Source organism: Natator depressus, chromosome 5 (assembly GCF_965152275.1).
Source record: "Natator depressus isolate rNatDep1 chromosome 5, rNatDep2.hap1, whole genome shotgun sequence".
Classification (NCBI taxonomy): Eukaryota; Metazoa; Chordata; order Testudines; family Cheloniidae; genus Natator; species Natator depressus.
Window position 1 is genome coordinate 101,610,898 of NC_134238.1, and position 18,780 is coordinate 101,629,677.

General features: G+C 39.8%; 1 protein-coding gene across 3 annotated transcripts in view; it reads left to right on the forward strand.

Moving 5' to 3' along the window:
• Window positions 1–17,419, forward strand: part of RIC1 (RIC1 homolog, RAB6A GEF complex partner 1) — a 79,497-nt gene extending 62,078 nt beyond the window's left edge. For 2 of the 3 annotated variants that reach the window (XM_074953323.1, XM_074953322.1), the window contains 10 exons: window positions 589–727; window positions 3,627–3,743; window positions 4,934–5,662; window positions 6,020–6,178; window positions 6,294–6,427; window positions 11,704–11,990; window positions 12,844–13,038; window positions 14,321–14,498; window positions 14,634–14,822; window positions 15,483–17,419. In XM_074953323.1, the coding sequence (XP_074809424.1) occupies window positions 589–727; window positions 3,627–3,743; window positions 4,934–5,662; window positions 6,020–6,178; window positions 6,294–6,427; window positions 11,704–11,990; window positions 12,844–13,038; window positions 14,321–14,498; window positions 14,634–14,822; window positions 15,483–15,768 (2,413 nt within the window). In that variant the 3' untranslated portion in view covers window positions 15,769–17,419. The remainder of the gene's footprint in view (window positions 1–588; window positions 728–3,626; window positions 3,744–4,933; window positions 5,663–6,019; window positions 6,179–6,293; window positions 6,428–11,703; window positions 11,991–12,843; window positions 13,039–14,320; window positions 14,499–14,633; window positions 14,823–15,482) is intronic. The other variant, XM_074953321.1, reaches the window with a different exon arrangement.
• Window positions 17,420–18,780: the final 1,361 nt, after the last annotated feature.

Below are 18,780 nucleotides of genomic sequence, written 5' to 3' on the forward strand. Positions count from 1 at the left end.
AGGGGATGTGAAAAGTAAACCTTTAAGACTCCGCCTACATGGAGTCTAGTGTAGAGGAGGTTCCAGCACAGAAGTCAGAACCATTTGGTGGGGAAGATTAGAACCAGAACAAGGGAGGGTTCATAATTTATTGAAGTAATCTAGATGGATGGAGTTATCCACAATATTGTAGCCTGCATTGAAATCAAAGAGAAGGAACCTTCATCAGTAGGGAGGGAGATGGCTGTTGTCTAACTTGGAGGAGAATAGTTCCAATGCCTTGTTCAGAGAAACCCGGATTGAAATCACCACTATTGAGAGCTACATTGAGCACTTTGCGCTTTCCTCCTGTGTTCGCATAAATTATCAAGATGGAACAAATCAGGCTAATGGGTTTATTAAATATAACTTTATCAAGTTCAGAGGTGTGGCCTGGGTACAGTTTCACAATTTAAGGGGAAATTGTTCTGGTTTCTTGAAAGAGCTCTGCTTCCTATGGTTAAATTAGTATTTTGCATCATTAAGCATTTAGAAACTAGCTGTAATTGTCCATTAATTACTGTTAGAGGAGAAATGTTTAGCAACTATTTTTTTTCCCTCCCCTTACAGTCCTAACCCTACTGCCAGTATTCACGTTCTTCAGGAGGTATCCATGTCTCGTTACATTCCTCATCCTTTCCTTGTAGTTTCTGTAACTCTGACGTCGGTGAGAACAGAGACTGGTATCAGCTTGAAAATGCCACAGCAGGTATGAGTCTATCCAGTGCTTTAGAGTTGTTGAAGTTTAATAAAAAGTAACTGACAATCTTAGAGTTGGCAGTTTAGTCCAGTGGTCTCCAAAGTGGGGTGCGCCAGAGGCTCCCAGGGGGTGCGTGGCAGGAGGAGCACCGCCGGACGGCACTCCACTGTTTTTTTTTTTTTTCTTTGGCGGCAGCTCTGCACACCTGCGGCAGGTCTTCCCTCCTTTCTTTGGCGGCTCGCCTGCGGTAAGCCTTCCCCTCTCCTTTCTTCAGCGGCACAGTGGGGGGTGCGCGATCCAAAAACTTCAGAGACCACTGGTTTAGTCTCAGACAGCAGCAAGAGAGTGTTCTTTTTGAAGATGCTTTTCAAATATTTATAAAATGCTTCTGTTTAGTATGTGAGCCAAAGCCCAAAGAATCGAAACAAAAACAAGCAAGCAAGCAAACAAAAGACCTGGCTACATTTAACTATTTAAATGCTGTGGGTATGAAATATACATCTTCTGGATCAATTCCCATAAAATTCCAAGCGGTTCTAGAACATGCATAGAACTCTTTTCTATAATGTAGGACCCCTGGACGCACATAAGGTGCATCTTTTTGGTATTACCCACCTAAGTCAATTAGGCAGTGAATCCATCGAAAGAGCAGCTGATTCCTGGCAAAGGGGCAATATTTGTTTATGTAACATTGTGGCCTAGACCAACTTTTCTGTCTTAAGTACTTATTGCCCTGTTACCGTAGTACCGGAGTGTGTCTCAAATGTTTTCTGTACTTATCCTCACAATACCCTTGTGAGGCAGGGAAGCTATTATTCCCATTATACAGATGGGAAACTGATGCACAGACGATATGTCTACATTGCAGCTCAGAGCATGCCTCCCAGCCCAGGTAGATGAAGACACTAGCTCTGCTTGAGCTAGCACCCTGAATACAGCAATGTGGATGTTGCAGCATGGGCTAGCCACCAGAGTATGGACCCAGAGGATCAGGTGGGTTTGTACTTGGGTGACTAGCCCATGCCACAGCATCCACATTACTATGTTTAGCATGCTAGCTCTCCTTGAACTAGCGCAAGTCTGTCTGCTCGAGCTGGGAGGCATGCTCTCAATTGCAGTGTAGATGTATCTAGAGTGGCACAGTATCTTGCGCAAGGTTGCACAAGAATTATGTGGTGGAGCAGGGAATTGGACGACTAGTGCCCTTAACCTCTGGACCATCCTTCCTTTCTGAGGACTGTTACCTATTGGGTTATTTAAGGGAGATTAGTTGCCTGTGAGAAGTGTAATTGATCCAGTGGATGGGGGGTTGGAGCTTTCATTGATTCACTTCCTGCTTCGTTCTGAGATGCGTTTTGCATTCTGTTCTTCCTCTGCCCAATGCTGAAGCTACATTACAGACTCTAAATCATCATGAGCTGTAGGGCACAGTCTTGCCATTCTTAGCTAGCTGCAAGAAAATGCTCATAAGCAAAGGATCAAATTCATTGTCTTCCATCTCAGATGTTGAGAATCTACTATTCGGGTCCTTCTAGCCTGATAGGAAAAACTGGATGTGGGCTTTATACACATAAGCTGTCAGGCAGTTGATTTAAATGTAAAACAAAATAAACATTTTTCAGAGATCCAAGTATCAGTGTAGTATTAGACGTTTAAGGTTTTTAAGTGCACTTTTATTTGGGAGGGGAAAATTTACACTACAGATTGGGTTTCCTGATTGCTTTTACAGAAATTCCATATCCAATTTTTTGAAGTTTACAGGTAAAAAGATGTTTACTCTAATTGCCATCTCTGCGAGTCAACCTTGAATATAAAAGTTAAGCTGGGTTCTTTTCTGGCCCTAGCATTAACAATTAAGTGCCTGCGATCAATCTTGATTAACCATTCTATTGATGATGCCTGAGCCACAATGGAATCCACCTTCCTCTCCTGTAGCAGTATTGACTCTTCAATGTCAACAGAACAGAAGCAGAAAAAGCTTACTTTACAATTAAAGTTGTGAGGCAGAACTACGAATAGACATGGAGCAGTTCTGTTGAACGAGGTGGCATTTTTACAGTCACTTTTACAGTAGACCCATTTAAATGTTTCCTTCCATAGGTGCCCAGCCCTGCTTGTTCCTTCCGATTGTTTCCTATACTAAATAGGCTCTTTAAGAGGCTTGACCCTGGCGTAACCAATTCCACCACATGGCACTTGCACAGACTGGCAGCAATGCTAGCTCAAATAAGTGGATTTAAAAGCAAGGGGCACAGGCCAGGCTGGGGCTCAGGCTCGGCTATTGGGCTGTAAAATTCCTGTGTAAATGTTTGGGCTAGTGCTGAAGCCCAAACATGAGGCGGGAGAGTCCCAGAGCCCAGGCTCCAGTCTGAGCCCAAAAGTCTGCACTACAATTTTACAGTAGCGCAGCCCAAGCCCAAGTCAGCCGATGTGGGCCAGCCGCAAGTGTTAAATTGTAATGTAGACATACCCTTAGAAGCTTTTTGAGGAAAGTTGCACACTGAAACCTCTGCTTACAATTAAACTGTTTGATTAAAATGAAGTAGAGCAGGAAAAGGCCAGCACCTCCCTCCAACATATCCCCAGTTTACACGTTTTACTCCTAGACGAGCAAAGCTTTTAGGGAGCTTACTGGGTAGGTCCCTCCCTAAGAAACAGATCAAAGCCATGAGCATTTGCATCTGTCCTCCTTTATATGCAAGCTGGTTTGGAAGAAAGAATTGTATCTAGAATTCATACGCTAGTATTTACTAGCCTCCTGTAAAGATGTGCTTAGTGGGAGCGCCCGTGTTTTGAATTTACTAGTTTGGCTGTGAGTTTATACAGAGACTGTACTGTACATATCAAAGCAAAAATTATGAATTCAGGAAAGTTTAGAGAGAAGTAATTTATACTTTTTTCCCCACAGGCCTGTGAGGCAGAAAGCATTATGTTAAACTTAGCAGGACAACTCATCATGGTACAAAGGGATCGGTCTGGCCCCCAGATAAGAGAGAAGGACAGCAGTCCCAACCAAAGGAAACTTGTGAGTAAACATACTTGGGATTACACAGACTTTTCAAAGGTTGTGAGGACACAGCAAGTTGTGAAGGTGATTGATCTTGGCCTAGAAACGAGTGTTTAGCTACACTTCAATGCCTGTGCTAAAACTGGTTGAATTAATTTGTTGTGAATAAATTACCTGAAAAGTGCAGTCCTCTTTTCTGTTCACAAATCATTTACAAGCCAGTTTTTGTTTCTGCAAGTATCTGTGATAACCAGATTATTTACTACTTGTATTGCTGTAACATAGGGGTCCCAACCATAGGTCAGGATCCCCCTGTGGTAGGTGCTGTACATAGGTTGGGCAAACAGTTTTTGACCTGTGGGCTATTCCTAAACTGTTCACTCTGAATACTTGTGGTTTGTCGTCCCCTTCGAGCACATACTGGCATTTTTGACCAACTTCTTAAGAGATAACAGAGAAATTAATGAATGAACTCTTTAATGTATGACTATCCTTGTTCTTATGACAATATGTAGATAGTCATATGAAGAGCAACAATTTCACTATCGTTGGTAGTAATGATGTGTGTGTGAATCTTCCGAAATTGCAGAGAAAGATGTGTGAGCGTGAGCATGAGCATGGTTGGATTCAAATGAATGCTTGCAAACATTATTTTTTACAGTAATCCATCAGCCCTAGCCTACACTCTGTGCTAAAAATAGGCAATTTGAACAGCTTTCTGACTGGAATTGTCAGTGGCATCAGCTGGTAGATGAGGAATGAAAGAGATCCCTCTTGGTGGGTTAATTAATACTGGAGCTTTTTCTGGGTGCCCAAAATACAGCTAGACTAAGTTGCATAGGAATTGCACTTCTTAGCAGTCCTCACTTTTAGAAAAGTAATGACCCCAGGGTGACGACAAGCTGTGTTTGTGAAAAAACCTTTAAAATGGATGGAGGCAGTATTTGATAAATACCTCTGGTATACAGTACTTTGCTAGGTTTAGGCTTGTGGGGGTGGAAACACAAGTTGAATTGCTTTCTTGAGTACTTGCACTGACTAGAGTTTTAGAAATGCCTAGTAAAAATACGTAAGTCTTTACAATAGTGAATTCCTATCATATACTTCTAGGGAGATGCTGTTGCCCCTTTCAGCTGAAGGAAGGATGCTAGTGAGATGAGGCATAAATAAAAAGGGTATTAAGATTTTTTTTTTCTTTTCTTCCCCAGCTGCCTTTTTGTGCTCCAGTTGTGCTAGCCCAGTCGGTTGAAAATGTTTGGACTACCTGCAGGGCAAACAAACAAAAGCGCCACTTACTGGAGGCACTCTGGCTCAGCTGTGGTGGGTCAGGTATGAAAGTCTGGCTTCCTTTGTTTCCCAGGGATCACCGCAAACCACATTCCTTTTTGTCAAGACGGATCATGCTGCCTTTCCACATCAACATATACCCCTTGGCTGTTCTGTTTGAAGATGCCTTGGTTCTTGGTGCTGTCAATGACACTGTACTCTATGACTGTTTATACACTCACAGCAGTGCTAGACAACATTTGGAGGTCCTCTTTCCTTTCTGTATTGTTGAGAGAACCTCTCAGATCTACCTCCATCACATTTTGCGCCAGCTTTTGGTTAGGAACCTAGGAGAACAAGCCTTGCTTTTGGCCCACTCCTGTGCCACATTACCTTACTTTCCTCATGTGCTAGAACTGATGCTTCATGAAGTGCTGGAAGAAGAAGCTACCTCGCGGGAGCCCATTCCCGACCCTCTGCTTCCCACTGTGGCTAAGTTCATTACAGAGTTCCCCCTTTTCCTGCAGACAGTTGTGCATTGTGCTAGGAAGACAGAATATGCCCTGTGGAATTACCTTTTTGCTGCTGTTGGAAACCCAAAAGACTTATTTGAGGAGTGCTTAATGGCCCAGGACTTAGACACAGCTGCCTCTTACCTTATTATCTTACAGGTAATAGTATCCTACTACTTGATTACAAAAAAGAAGTGAAGTTACTATTTAGTGTCCCTTTTTTTTTGTTTTATTTAAACAATTTGTTGCATGTTTGTTTGGCATATATTTATTTTTTTAAAACAGCTAACGCTTTTTTTGGTGGGCACCTGACCTCAATTATATCTGTTTAGGGATCAAATTAAATAGGACTAGCTCCCTAAAATAGCACTTAACAAAATGGAAAACTGTGAAATATGCTTTTACCTACAACTCTATTTTTTGAGCGTACTGCTGGGGGAGGGGCTTGACTTTTTCCAAAAGTATTCTTGAGTCTCAGAAGCAAATTATTTTTATATTGTGCATTGTTACTTGTAGAACATGGAAGTTCCAGCAGTTAGTAGGCAGCATGCCACTCTTCTGTTCAACACTGCCCTGGAGCAGGGGAAGTGGGACCTTTGTCGTCACATGATCAGATTTCTTAAAGCCATTGGTTCTGGTGAATCAGAGACTCCGCCGCCTACACCCACAACTCAGGTTTGTTAAGAAAATCCTAAATCTTGTGTATCAGTCACTAAACATAATGAATCTCATTTATACCCAAGATGTAACATGTTTTTATTTTAGTTGGTCATACGCTTCTTTGTTGTAGGAACCCAGCTCAACTGGTGGCTTTGAGTTCTTTAGACATCGCAGCATTAGTTTATCCCAATCAGCAGAGAATCCTCCTAACAAATTTAATCTACAGAAAACACTGAGCATGCCTTCTGGGCCATCTGGGAAAAGGTAACATTTATATCATAGTACAATTCATGATTGATCCCTACTGTGCTGGACCACTGTACAGAGAATAGTCCCTGCCCCACTCATCCAAACTATTTACATTGTAACAAGTTATACAATGGGGCTATATTAAGGCGTGGGCACTCATGACTCCTGGAGTTATGTGAGATCAGGATTTCAGCTTCCATTAAAAAAAAAAAAAAGGTTCTAGCCCTTATGGATGCAAAGACAAGTTGAAAAGTGTGAACCAAGTATAACTGATGCTTGCCTGAAACTACCTCTGGGATGTGAGAGCTGGGCCATTCATCTTCAGTGTGAAACCTGTTGTTAGTCCTGAAAGGGTCTGGGCCATAGCATGGGTAGGGGGGTCGGGGAGTGCCCAGGACCCTAGATTGTCTTAATTTGGCCCTGACAGCAACCTTAGAGGTGTTCTGTGTGCTGTGAGATTCCATAGATCCCTGGAGGTTCTGATGGAGCAGAATACAGTGAGCACTCACATGTCCATCAGCTGTAATAGAGCATCTCACCTAATACTGCAGAAGAAATATTTCTCCTTTTGCTTCTACTGCAGATATTGGCTACTTTGATTTCCATCTATCATAACTTTTTATGTGCATGAGCTGTAACTTTGATATTAAAGTTATTTGTTCTGCTTAGAAGTGGTAAACAAGATAAAATGCAGGGAGCACAAACCAGAATTGTCCATAGGAAGTTACTGTCCAATATTGTATTTTTAAAATGATGAGGAAAACGACCCTTCAGACCATGGTGTGTGTTTTTACTCAGATAAAATGCTGTAAGATAGTACTAAGGTCAAGAACTTAGCAGATGTAATAAAACAGAAATGTCTGGATAACAGGATATCATGGATAACAGGAATATCCAGATAATGGATAACAGGAATGGATCCAGATAACAGGAATGGATAACAGGAATATCCAGAGTTGTTACAGTAAATATTATAAAATTAAGAAACAAAAGCTTTTGAAGGCCTGGTGTGGTAGGGGTTGGATGCCAGTAAAATTACAAAAAGAAACAAGCAATTAGCAAAATGAATACTTTGGGGAAACAATTAATTAGATAGAATTATTTATCTAATTAATTGCTCCTCACATGACTAGTTCAGGAAAACCAAATCAAAAGCTGGACTTACTGATTATGTAAAAAGAAAAGGAGTACTTGTGGCACCTTAGAGACTAACCAGTTTATTTGAGCATGAGCTTTCGTGAGCTACAGCTCACTTCATCGGATGCATAGCATATTGTGGAAACTGCAGAAGACATTATATACACACAGAGACCATGAAACAAAACTTCCTCCCACCCCACTGTCCTGCTCGTAACAGCTGATTATGGTTATTAATGAGACTGCACTGGGGGGGTGCATCACCGCAAAACTTAACACAGATTCTTTTACACATTGCTGCCCCAAAATAAACAATTAACTTGACTTTGAAATAGAGTGTTTTTAAGTAATTAAAAATTATAAAACCAATAAACAATTAAATCATGCAAATGATATACACCACATAAACAAGTAAATAAAATGAATGATACAATGTAGCAACTCTTAAGATAACCTCTAAACAAAACATGAAATTCTGAAATATATAGTTAACCAACCATATTTTAATTTACTTTACTGAATGGCCTAGTTATAAAGCTGAGTATAAAATTCAAAAACCTTTGAGCATTAACCACAGTGGTGGTCACTTTAAGATACTAACAGCATCAATATTAACTAATTAACTAGTAACTAAACATTTTTAACATAATTCAACAACTAAACTGAGACAGGATATCAAATAGCCAAGTATAAACTTAATGAAGTAACTGGATTGGAACAACTATAATTCAACTTCTTAGAGCTGTCAAGCAATTAAAAAAGTTAATTGCTTTTAATCGCACGATTAAACAATAGAATACCATTTATTTAAATATTTATGGATGTTTTCTACATTTTCAGATATTGATTTCAGTTATAACAGAATACAAAGTGTATAGTGCTCACTTTATATTTTTATTACAAATATTTGCACTGTAAAAAACAAAAGAAATAGTACTTTTCAGTTCACCTACTACAAGCACTGTAGTGCGATCATGAAAGTTGAACTTACAAATGTAGAATTGTTAAAAAAAAAAATCTGCATTCAAAAATAAAACAATGTAAAAAATATAAAAAGCCTACAGTCCAATCAGTCTTATTTCTTGTTCAGTCAATTGCTCAGACAAACCAGTTTTGTTTACATATGCAGGAGATAATGCTGCCCACTTCTTGTTCACAAAAGTGAGAACAGGTGTTCTCGTGGCACTGTTGTAGCCGGTGTCGCAAGATATTTACATTTCCGATGTGCTAAAGATTCATATGTCCCCTCATGCTTCAATCCCCATTCCAGAGGACACGAGTCCATGCTGATGACTGGTTCTGCTCGATAACCATCCAAAGCAGTGCGGACCAATGCATATTCCTTTTCATCATCTGTCAGAAGGTTGATTTTCATTTTTCGTGGTTCGGGTCCTATAGTTTCCGCATCGGAGTACATTACTCTTTAAGACTTTTCAAAGCACGCTCCACACCTCATCCGTCTCAGATTTTGGAAGGCACTTCAGAGACTTAAACCTTGTGTCCAGTGCTGTAGCTATCTTTAGAAATCTCACGTTGGTACCTTCTTTGCGTTTTGTCAAATCTGCAGCGAAAGTGTTCTTAAAATGAACATATGCTGAGTCATCTTCTGAGACTACTATAACATGAAATATATGGCAGAATGTGGGGAAAAATAGAGCCAGACCTATACAATTCTTCCCCAACGAGTTCAGTCACACATTTAATTAACGCATTATTTTTTTAATGAGCGTCATCAGTATGGAAGAATGTCCTCTGGAATGAATGTTTAGCATATCTGGCACATAAATACCTTGCAATGCCAGCTACAAAAGTGCCATGCAAATGCTGAGATTTAGTTATATACTCATGAAACTAAAGGTTTCAAGTTTAGTCCTTTTAAGCAATACAACAGATAGTAAAGCAAGTTAAGTGAGCTTAGCACTACACAGACAGGTGTGAACAATAATTCTGGCAATTACAAGTGAAAGCATGTAGTTCAAATCAATTTTAGTTACAGTGAAGTCAGATTCATGTCCTGCAAACTGAATTCAGGTATGTTCTTAGGAGAATTTTCTCCAATCTTAAGCTATTTTAAAACTTTCTTTTTCCTTGTTTGTACCATTTAAATTTAGGATATTTCTAGTAGTTGGATCAAGAATTCCTCCCAGCCCAAGCACAGAAATTCCCTATGGAATTTTTAGCCATAAGCATTGATTTCCTAAATCTTTGTGCTTCTGAGCAGGTGGAATTTGTCACCCTTCCTTCTGTTCAGTGTGCAGTTGTCGTCTTCCTGGTGGGAGGATTCTGTCCAGGAAAACATCTTTTTCCCTAAGCTGCCAGATCAAAGATTCTTGTAAAAGACTCCTACTTGAAGAAAATCACTCTCTCTCAGGGAGTGCTAAATACTTATGTGGAATGGACCAGCTTTCTCTGAATCTGGTGTTGATCTGCCAGAAGAATTCCATCTAAATGTTTCTCCCAAGTATCAGTTTTGATAGTTGTTCTTGTGGTATTTTTATTTTGAAAATTACGGTGTTCAACCTCTTTCAATCACATAAAGGGATAAAAACATTAAGCTTCAGAATTTACTGAAATCTCTAACTATTGGAAGTTAGGACAAACTTTATTGGGAGTAGGTTATGCTATTTTTCTTCTATTCCCTTCCTTTCTGTAAAGCAGCTGGTATTGGCCATTGTTAGAGACCAAGTACTGGACTAGATGGACCCTGGTCTGATCCAGTAAGACATTTATGTTCCAGAGTACTGCACATTTTTGTTTTTAAAGGCAGTGTCCCCCTCCCATGCAGATATGGTGCTTGGTGTAGGAAGGAACAGAGTAGGTATCTGCATTGACTGTATATGAAGCACATTTCCTCTGTTATCCTCTTCAGTGGGTTCTTGGACTTCACGGGCCTCTCCTGTTTGAAGATTGCTACTATTCCACCACCAGCACAAAGTCGACTGCCTGGATCAGTATTTAAAGTTCATGTTAGACACTCAGTACCTATATGAAACATTGACCCAGGGAAAAGCTCACCTCTCCCAAAACTTGCAAGACTACCATGATTTTTCATGTATGTCCATCTCCTGAAGAGTCATTTGCTGAAAGCTAGTTATCCTGAATTAACTCCTGGTGCCACAGCACAGTGACATTGCTACTCCTGAGGGAATTCCAAGCCTAAATATTCTGCATCCCCCTTCCCCCCCCCCCCCCCCCAAAAAAATCTGCAAATTTTAATTTCAGTAAATAAATGTGGAGGCTCCACCATGGCAGTGGAGAGCACAGGTCACTGGCTGCATGAAGATCAGAGATTACCGTACAGTCCCCCACCCCAGGACAGGGACTCGGTGGTGAGGCTGCCCCAGAAACACCCCAGGGCTCTGCCCCTCTGTGGCAGGCACACCAGGTGTGGGCAGGCAGGCTCAGGCTAGCAGGATCCTGGTGTGGGGCAGTCCAGGTGTGGGCAGCTTAGTGAGCAATCTAGGTGCATAGGGGCTTATGGGGGGGAAGTTCTGCATGCAGGGGCAATGGGACTCTGCAGGGGGGTCCAGGTGAAGATGGTTAGGGCTCAGTGGGATGATGCAGAGCGGGTGGGACTCATCCCCCTGCTGAACAGGGGAGCCCCAGCTGAGGGCTTAGAGACTGGCAGGAGTGTTTGTCTGTGAGAGCAATTGCTAGTGCTACAGTCTTCTGGAGTTTGCTTTCTCTGAGAGGCCACTTTGAAAGAGGGGCTGCTCCTTGCTTCCCTAGTGATGTGTAGCTTTGCCTTTACTGCTAAGACTTTAAGCCCCTGCAGCTGGTGCTGCCTATCTAGTTTCTGGTTTCAGAGTAGCAGCTGTGTTAGTCTATATTCGCAAAAAGAAAAGGAGTATTTGTGGCACCTTAGAGACTAACCAATTTATTTGAGCATAAAGCTTTCGTGAGCTACAGCTCACTTCATTGGAATGCATCCGAAAGCTTATGCTCAAATTGAAGTGGGCTGTAGCTCACGAAAGCTTATGCTCAAATAAATTGGTTAGTCTCTAAGGTGCCACAAGTACTCCTTTTCTTTTTATCTAGTTTCTATCTGCCACATTCCTGTTGTCACATAGATCATCGTGATAGTGAAGGCTCTTGGGTAAAGGACTTTTAAGCTACAGTCTTACTATCACCGCTTCACTTGTGTTGGTCCACAGGTGGAGTAAAGACAGTGACTGTGCTGAGAACATGTACATTGATATGATGCTCTGGCGTCATGCTCGACGCTTGCTGGAGGAAATCAGGCTTAAAGACCTTGGCTGCTTTGCTGCACAACTAGGCTTTGAGCTGATTGGCTGGCTGTGTAAGGAGCGAGCCCGAGCTGCCCGTGTGGAGGATTTTGTGATTGCCTTGAAGAGACTACACAAGGATTTTCTCTGGCCGTTTCCAGTCATACCAGCTTGCTCTGTTAATTCACCTTTCAAGAATGGAAAGTACAAGACAGGTGATGTACCATCTGAGTTATTTTGGTGGACTAGGTTTCTCTCCTGCAATCCTGCCTCCATCAGTTTGAATCTCAGTTCAGCCAAGCAAAGAACAGGTTGACGTTTATCACCTGCACAGTTCCTTACTTTGCATGGTTTTGAAGGGGTTCAGAACCCCTTCTGTTTAGCATAGACCTCATGTCTTTGTAGTAGTTATGTTGTAGTTTCCTGTTTTCCTGTTTTCTCTCAGAAGTTATATTTTAGCTGTATTAAATCAGAGAACTAGATCTCTGTTACAGGTCAGTCTGGACACAACTTTTTATACAATTTCAGCCAAAGAAAGTGACTAAAATCAGTACGTTATGTGGTTTTATATCTGATTTTTAAAGCTTTGTTTTTCATGTGACCTGATGAAATTTGCTAGCAATGTGGTGGTAGTGAGATGGAAGAGTTAAAATTGTGAGAATGTGCTGCAGTTTTCAAACCTGTATTACAATGTTGCTGTTATCTTTCCATATATTATTTTGAGAGAGTACCACATGGATCTTACTGCAATCTTAAAACATCTTTTAATTCTATAAACTAGACTGAATTTCTGTCTCAAGAGTGCAAGACAGTGAGTTTACATGGTAGCTCAGCTATGCCAGCAACATATTAGATGGCACTTTCACTGTGTGCCAGTGTCTAGGTACAGTGAGGCTGATCAAAGGGTCTTGCAATAGCCATAAGATCTGCATTCCCTTGCATTTGTTTGTTTGTCAGCGACTTAATTACTTGAATTTTGACTTGGCTATAACTGTAAAAAGTTGTTTGGGAGATAAATGGCTACTTGTATGGTGGGTCTGTTTTTTATAAATGCCTCCTTATTTCTAGCTGTTGGAGAGCAGCTGCTCAAGTCCCAGTCTGCAGACAGTTTTTTAAATGTGGAAATGGACACAGGGGTCTCAAGTGCACCTCAGAGTCACAGCTGGCTTAGCACCATCAATTCCTCCCAGAGAGAGATGGACACAGTTTCATCCCATGGACCTCATATGCAAGATGCATTCCTCTCCCCTTTATTTAATAAAGGTAGGTTATTTCTCATTCTCTCACTCTCATATCCTTTTCTGCATCACCCTCAGAAAACTGCATCTAGGTATTCATCCTTTCTCACGAATGCACATCACTGCTGTATGGTGCTGTCCTGTTATCTGATGATACCTTAATGCAGAAAAGATTGGCTCAGTCAGTGGAAAAGTATACTAAAAACATTTAAAAGTGCATTGACAACTTTATGGCTGAGTCAAAATTTGAAGACTACAACCAAGCAAGCAACAGCTGTATTTAAAAGGAATTGAAAGTAAAAATTCATGCTATTTTTTTTTTAAAGAAAAGGTCCTTACCTGTGTTGGTAGCACCTGAAACTATTAAAACTGATTATTGTAATAACTAAATTTGACTAAAAGTTTCCTTTCTATATCTTGCTTCATTTGGAAAAAGACTAGTCAATTTTAAATCCGTTTCACACATCCCAATCCACTCCTGCTCTGCAGACCTATTTGTATCCATCATGCCCATTTCATTCACTATATGCTCTAAAACTGACAATACTGATGATCAGATTTTTATACTAAGATGAGCAGGAATCAAAGGCGCACTACTTTGGCTTATAGGTCTGTTGGAAATAACTTTTAACTGGGGGCATGAATCAGCGTTCATGTTGTGCTTCCTGTCAGTGCCCAGGGAAGCTAATGATCCAACCAGCAGATGAAATTTGGTGATGAGTGCTGGTCATGTGCCACCTGGGGCATATGCTAAGAACTGCCTTGTAACCTATTTCCACTGACTTTTTAGTTTTAGGGTCAATTTAAGATGTTCACTGTAGTAATTTTGATTACTAATAGTATTTGGGAGATTTTTACATCTGTCCAAGAGCTCAATAGTACTTCACTATTTTCCAAATGATCTGTATGAGTGCCTCGGGAACCTGTTGTATACATATTACTCTTTCTACCCAGTTTATCCTGCAGGATTGTCTTTACCTGGTACTAACAAGAATTGCTACTGAAGAAATAGCTTGCACCAAGAAAAGCAAGTCTATCTTTAAGTATATATTAATCCAATGCACCAACAAGGCCCTTAAATCCTTAGGACAATATACCTAAATTCAGATTGCTCCTGGCTAACTACTAGCCGTTCAGTACCCAATAACACTCTTACTGAATCGCAAAGCTAGTTACATTAGTATTTAAATGTTTAACTATTAAATGTCACCAGTCAGTTTCTGGAGGAAGCAGTGCAAAAGAAAACATTGACAGCTGATAAATTAATAGATGGCTTTCCAAATATCCTGTTTAATATATTTTGGTAGGTGATGAATGCAGCATTGGTTCAGCAACAGACCTGACGGAAACCAGTTCTATTGTGGATGGTGACTGGACCATGGTGGATGAAAACATCTCCACTCTAAGTTTAACACAGTCAGAGCTGGAACATATCTCTCTGGAATTGGCTAGTAAAGGGCCACACAAGTCACAGGTCCAACTACGGTAAGTTACATCATTATGAGATGACTTGAGACTAAAATATGTTCAGTCTTGCTTTTAGCATGTGTATGATCTAGCGTTGTTTTGAATTTTGAGGGGAAAAAGCGTGCCACTGCATGAACTGTTTTGTTCTCATAGGTATTTGCTACACATCTTCATGGAAGCAGGATGTCTGGACTGGTGCATTATCATCGGCCTTATTCTCAGAGAATCTTCAATAATCAACCAGGTTTTTACCTTAATGCAGTCCTCTGATGCTGATGGAGAGATCTGGCAGAATATCAAGACTGGGCTACATGCTGTAGACAGATGGGCTTCCACAGATTGGTAAGTGTCATTGCAGCAGATTAGTTTTGATAGATGGCTGAATATAGAATTTGTAAGTAGTTCAATTTGGGGTTTATATTTACTAGTGTGAGGTTTTTCACTAATTTTTTTTTAGATTGCAATCTCTTTTCTTCCTGTGTGTTTGTACAAGACCTGGAACACTGGGGCCTTGATCCTGTCTGAGGCTTTTCGGTGCCACTGCAATATACTGATTAAATTTTCAGTGCAACTAGAAACTTATCACTTTCCATTTTTACTAATTACAGAACACAGTGCTGTGTTTTCCACTATTACTTTGTAAGTTTTAAAATTCTTTTGAATAAATGAAGGGACCCTCCTATTACAATATATAATTTGGTATTTTGACAGGGTTCCACTACTTGGGTCTCCATTTACATTGACTTCAGTAAGAGTTTAGGCACTCAAAAGAGAATTTACCTTAGCCGCTTCCCTAAAGAAATCCACAGGGAAGACAGCTCTGTAACAGTCTGTTATAATGCAGAGTCCCCTGAAACAGTGGTCTCTATTTGAATTGCTGTCACTGTTTGACCCCATGTGCTTTATGCAAGAGCTCAAATAGGTGTGCCTACAGGGCAGAATGTGAATGAAGTGCTATTTTTAGTTCACTGCATAGTTACCTCTTCCTTCTTTGTTCTTTAGCCCTGGGTACAAGCCATTTTTAAATGTCATCAAGCCACAGCTCCAGAAACTAAGCGAGATGTCAGAAGAGCAAGTGCAGCCTGAAGCTTTTCAACCAGTGAACCCTTGTAAGGTTACTGAACAAGCCAGCCCAAGGGCAGAGGAAAGCCGGAGTTTGACCTGCCATAGCACTAGCCCTCAGAGCGATAGTGGAAGTAACAGTGTGAGTCGACATGAAGAGGACATGTCTGGGGCAGAGGAGGAGGATCCTCTCCAGGAGGGAAGTTATGAGTGCACTGTATCCTAACATGATTTTAGTTGCTGGAGAGATAAGTACACAAATTATCAGGATTGTAAGGAAGCAAACCAGCTTTCAGACATGCTTCCCTGGGTTGGACATTAATGTTTGATTTCTACAAGCATTGAATAGAGAATGTCAGATCCATGGATGTGTATAAGGTGATCTCAGATAAGCAGCTCACAACACCTACAATTGAAACCAAGAGAATCGTTATGTGAAAAGAGTTGGTCTTATTGTGAAGACGACTTGTTCTTCCTCTATCCTTCTTCTCTAAATTGAGCTTGCTCTTCTGGTCCTGGATATTGATTGCAGAAGGACAGCAATAGGCATCAATGCAGATTTTATTTTATTTTAACATCCGTTTCATGGGTCCCTTTGCCGTATGTGTCACCTAATTTGGACAACCTTCTGAATATCTCCTATATAATGAGAGAAAGCAAGAGATGACTTCAGTTTTATAATCATCGACACCTTGCCTGTTTTTCCTGTCAGACTTAATATAAATTGTAAGATGAAGGTAGTTAAAAAGTTATGGCCTAAGTGTTTATGCTGTTGGATATCACTAAATATTTTGTATTAAAGAATTGTAAAGTGTATGTTTTTGTGAATATTCTTGTATAAATATTCTCAAGGGTGTGCTGTTCATGCTCTTGGGGTTGTACCATATTTTAAGGTACCTGTGTATTTTGCATGGTTATAGCTAACTGGTAAAATTAAAGCAGAGTTGCACTTCCTTCTGGATGTGGCATACTTTTACTCTGACCTATCATTAGAGTAACATTTTAAAAGTGGCTTGATTTTTTTACCCTTGGCCACTCTGACCTACAATTAATTTTAAGATTACTGAAGGGTCTTATTTATTTCATGTGTAAATTCCTTTCACAAGAATGGATTTTTTTATGTAAATAGAATCACTTATGTACTGTTACTAAATTTTAGTAATATGTAAGCAGTGCATACTTACATTTTTTCAAACATTTTATAATGTGTAAGATTTTATTATAACTTTCAGCCACTGTTATGAAAGCTGGCTGCGGAAGTCTCATAGCTGCTTTGAGGTGCTTATTTTCCTAGCTGCTGTCCCCCAATATATGTAATATTAAATACCTGTAACAGTATTACAATTTAGGTATTAGCTTGTTTGTACTGTGCAATCTGAATAAAATAATGCACCATTACTTATTTTATACAAAATTCCACTAGCTTATTTTTATGCTGTAACTACCACTTGGTAAAAAAAAAATCAATAGTCTCCCACTGCTGCTGTTCCTATTCAAATTCTGAAAATTTATTCTTCACAAGGGTGAAGTAAGTGGCTGGTTGCACTTCTTGCTTATTTATGTTTTAAAGAGTTTAATAATGGTGTCTGCTGTAGGTGTAATTTTGATTGCTTTAAATTGTCTTACATGCAGTAAAACTTCAAATCCTGTTTTGGGGGATAGATACCTGCCTAGTAAATAAAGCATACTAATGTCAGTTATCTGAAGTATGTTCTTCCATCCAAATTAAACTAAAACAGTTGTATTAAGCTTTTGGTGAACTTTTAAATCTGTTAAAGAATACAGTCAACTTGCAAATTTAATTTTGTGACTATGGCCAGTCAAACTTTCCATAGGCAAGAAAAATCAAATGAAAGCAAGCCTTTAATGCTGCAAGTAAAACAGGCTGAACTAGTATACATTAAGTGAAAAATAAAATCCAACTTACCATCCAGAAATAAATTGTCAGTTTTAAATGACAAATTGAGTGCTGCACTAATGGATTGGAAAAAGTCTGAACAGAAGTTCAGACTCTACTCCTGTAACTTTTTCAGAAGTGAAAGGTAGATCTGCCCCCACCTGAAGTGAGCTTGGAACAGGGTGACCAGATGTCCTGATTTTTGGGTCTGTCTTATATAGGCTCCTATTATCCCCTGTCCCAATTTTTCACATTTGCTGTCTGGTCACCCTAGGTTTGAACAGAAGTCCCTTGAAACTATACTCAAGACTTTTCCTACTGTAGGAAAATGGCAGCTACTACTATAATTAGAACTTTGTGCTGTAACTTTTTTCACCATAAGCCAGTGATTCTCAACCATTCAGCAATCTGATATGTCTTGTGTACCCCCAAATTACACCTCACTTTCTTGTTTACCATAGTAAAATACTGTACTGAAATTTCAGTGTCTATGGCTATCCTTCTCTCGGTGTAAATAATACATAGAGCAGTACAAACAAGTCATTGTACTGACTTTTTACTAGTATTTATGTAAAACTAGGCAAATATCTGAGTTGAAGTACCCCTGGTTGAGAATCACTGCCATAAGCCTCCTAAAGTTTTTGATTTCCCCTCACAGCACTAAATTGTAAAGCCCTTCAACATGTACAGAACTGCTATTCTATATGTAGTTTGAACAGACATAGAAGAAATTGCCTTGCAATAATCATCTGCAGTGATCTCACTAATGCAAAGCATCTTAAACACTTAAAAGCCAACCTGGACACTTTTTTGGAATAGAGCATACAGGTTTTTTCCTTCATACATTTATTTCTTAACCAATGTCATAGCTTTTGCTGAAATGAACAGAGTAAATTACTGTAAAATTGAGCAAGTTAGCTGTCCTGTTAGTAAAAGCAATACTAAAAACTTACAGTATTCTTGGTTAATGCGATATGTGGCTAGGGAAAGGCAAAATAATTAATTGGATCTTAATGTAATTTCAAATAGTATCTTGTAGAGGGAAGTATTAAATGCTATTAGTGGAGGACCCACTTCTAGAGCTTAATTTTGTGCCAAATTGCAGTACTTGCTGAGTGTAGGCTTCTCTCAGGCACGTGATGTGGTACATCATCACTTTTAAGGCTTTTTAAATTTTTAAAGCTACTTAAGCATTGCTATGCTTAATTGATCTTACTTTCAAAAGCTATTAAAGCAGTAAGTCTGAATTCCATCAGATGACAATGGAATTTAGACTCATGTGCCTCAATAGTTTTACAAATCTGGGCTTAAAAAGTTAGAGTAGATACCCAATGAACATAG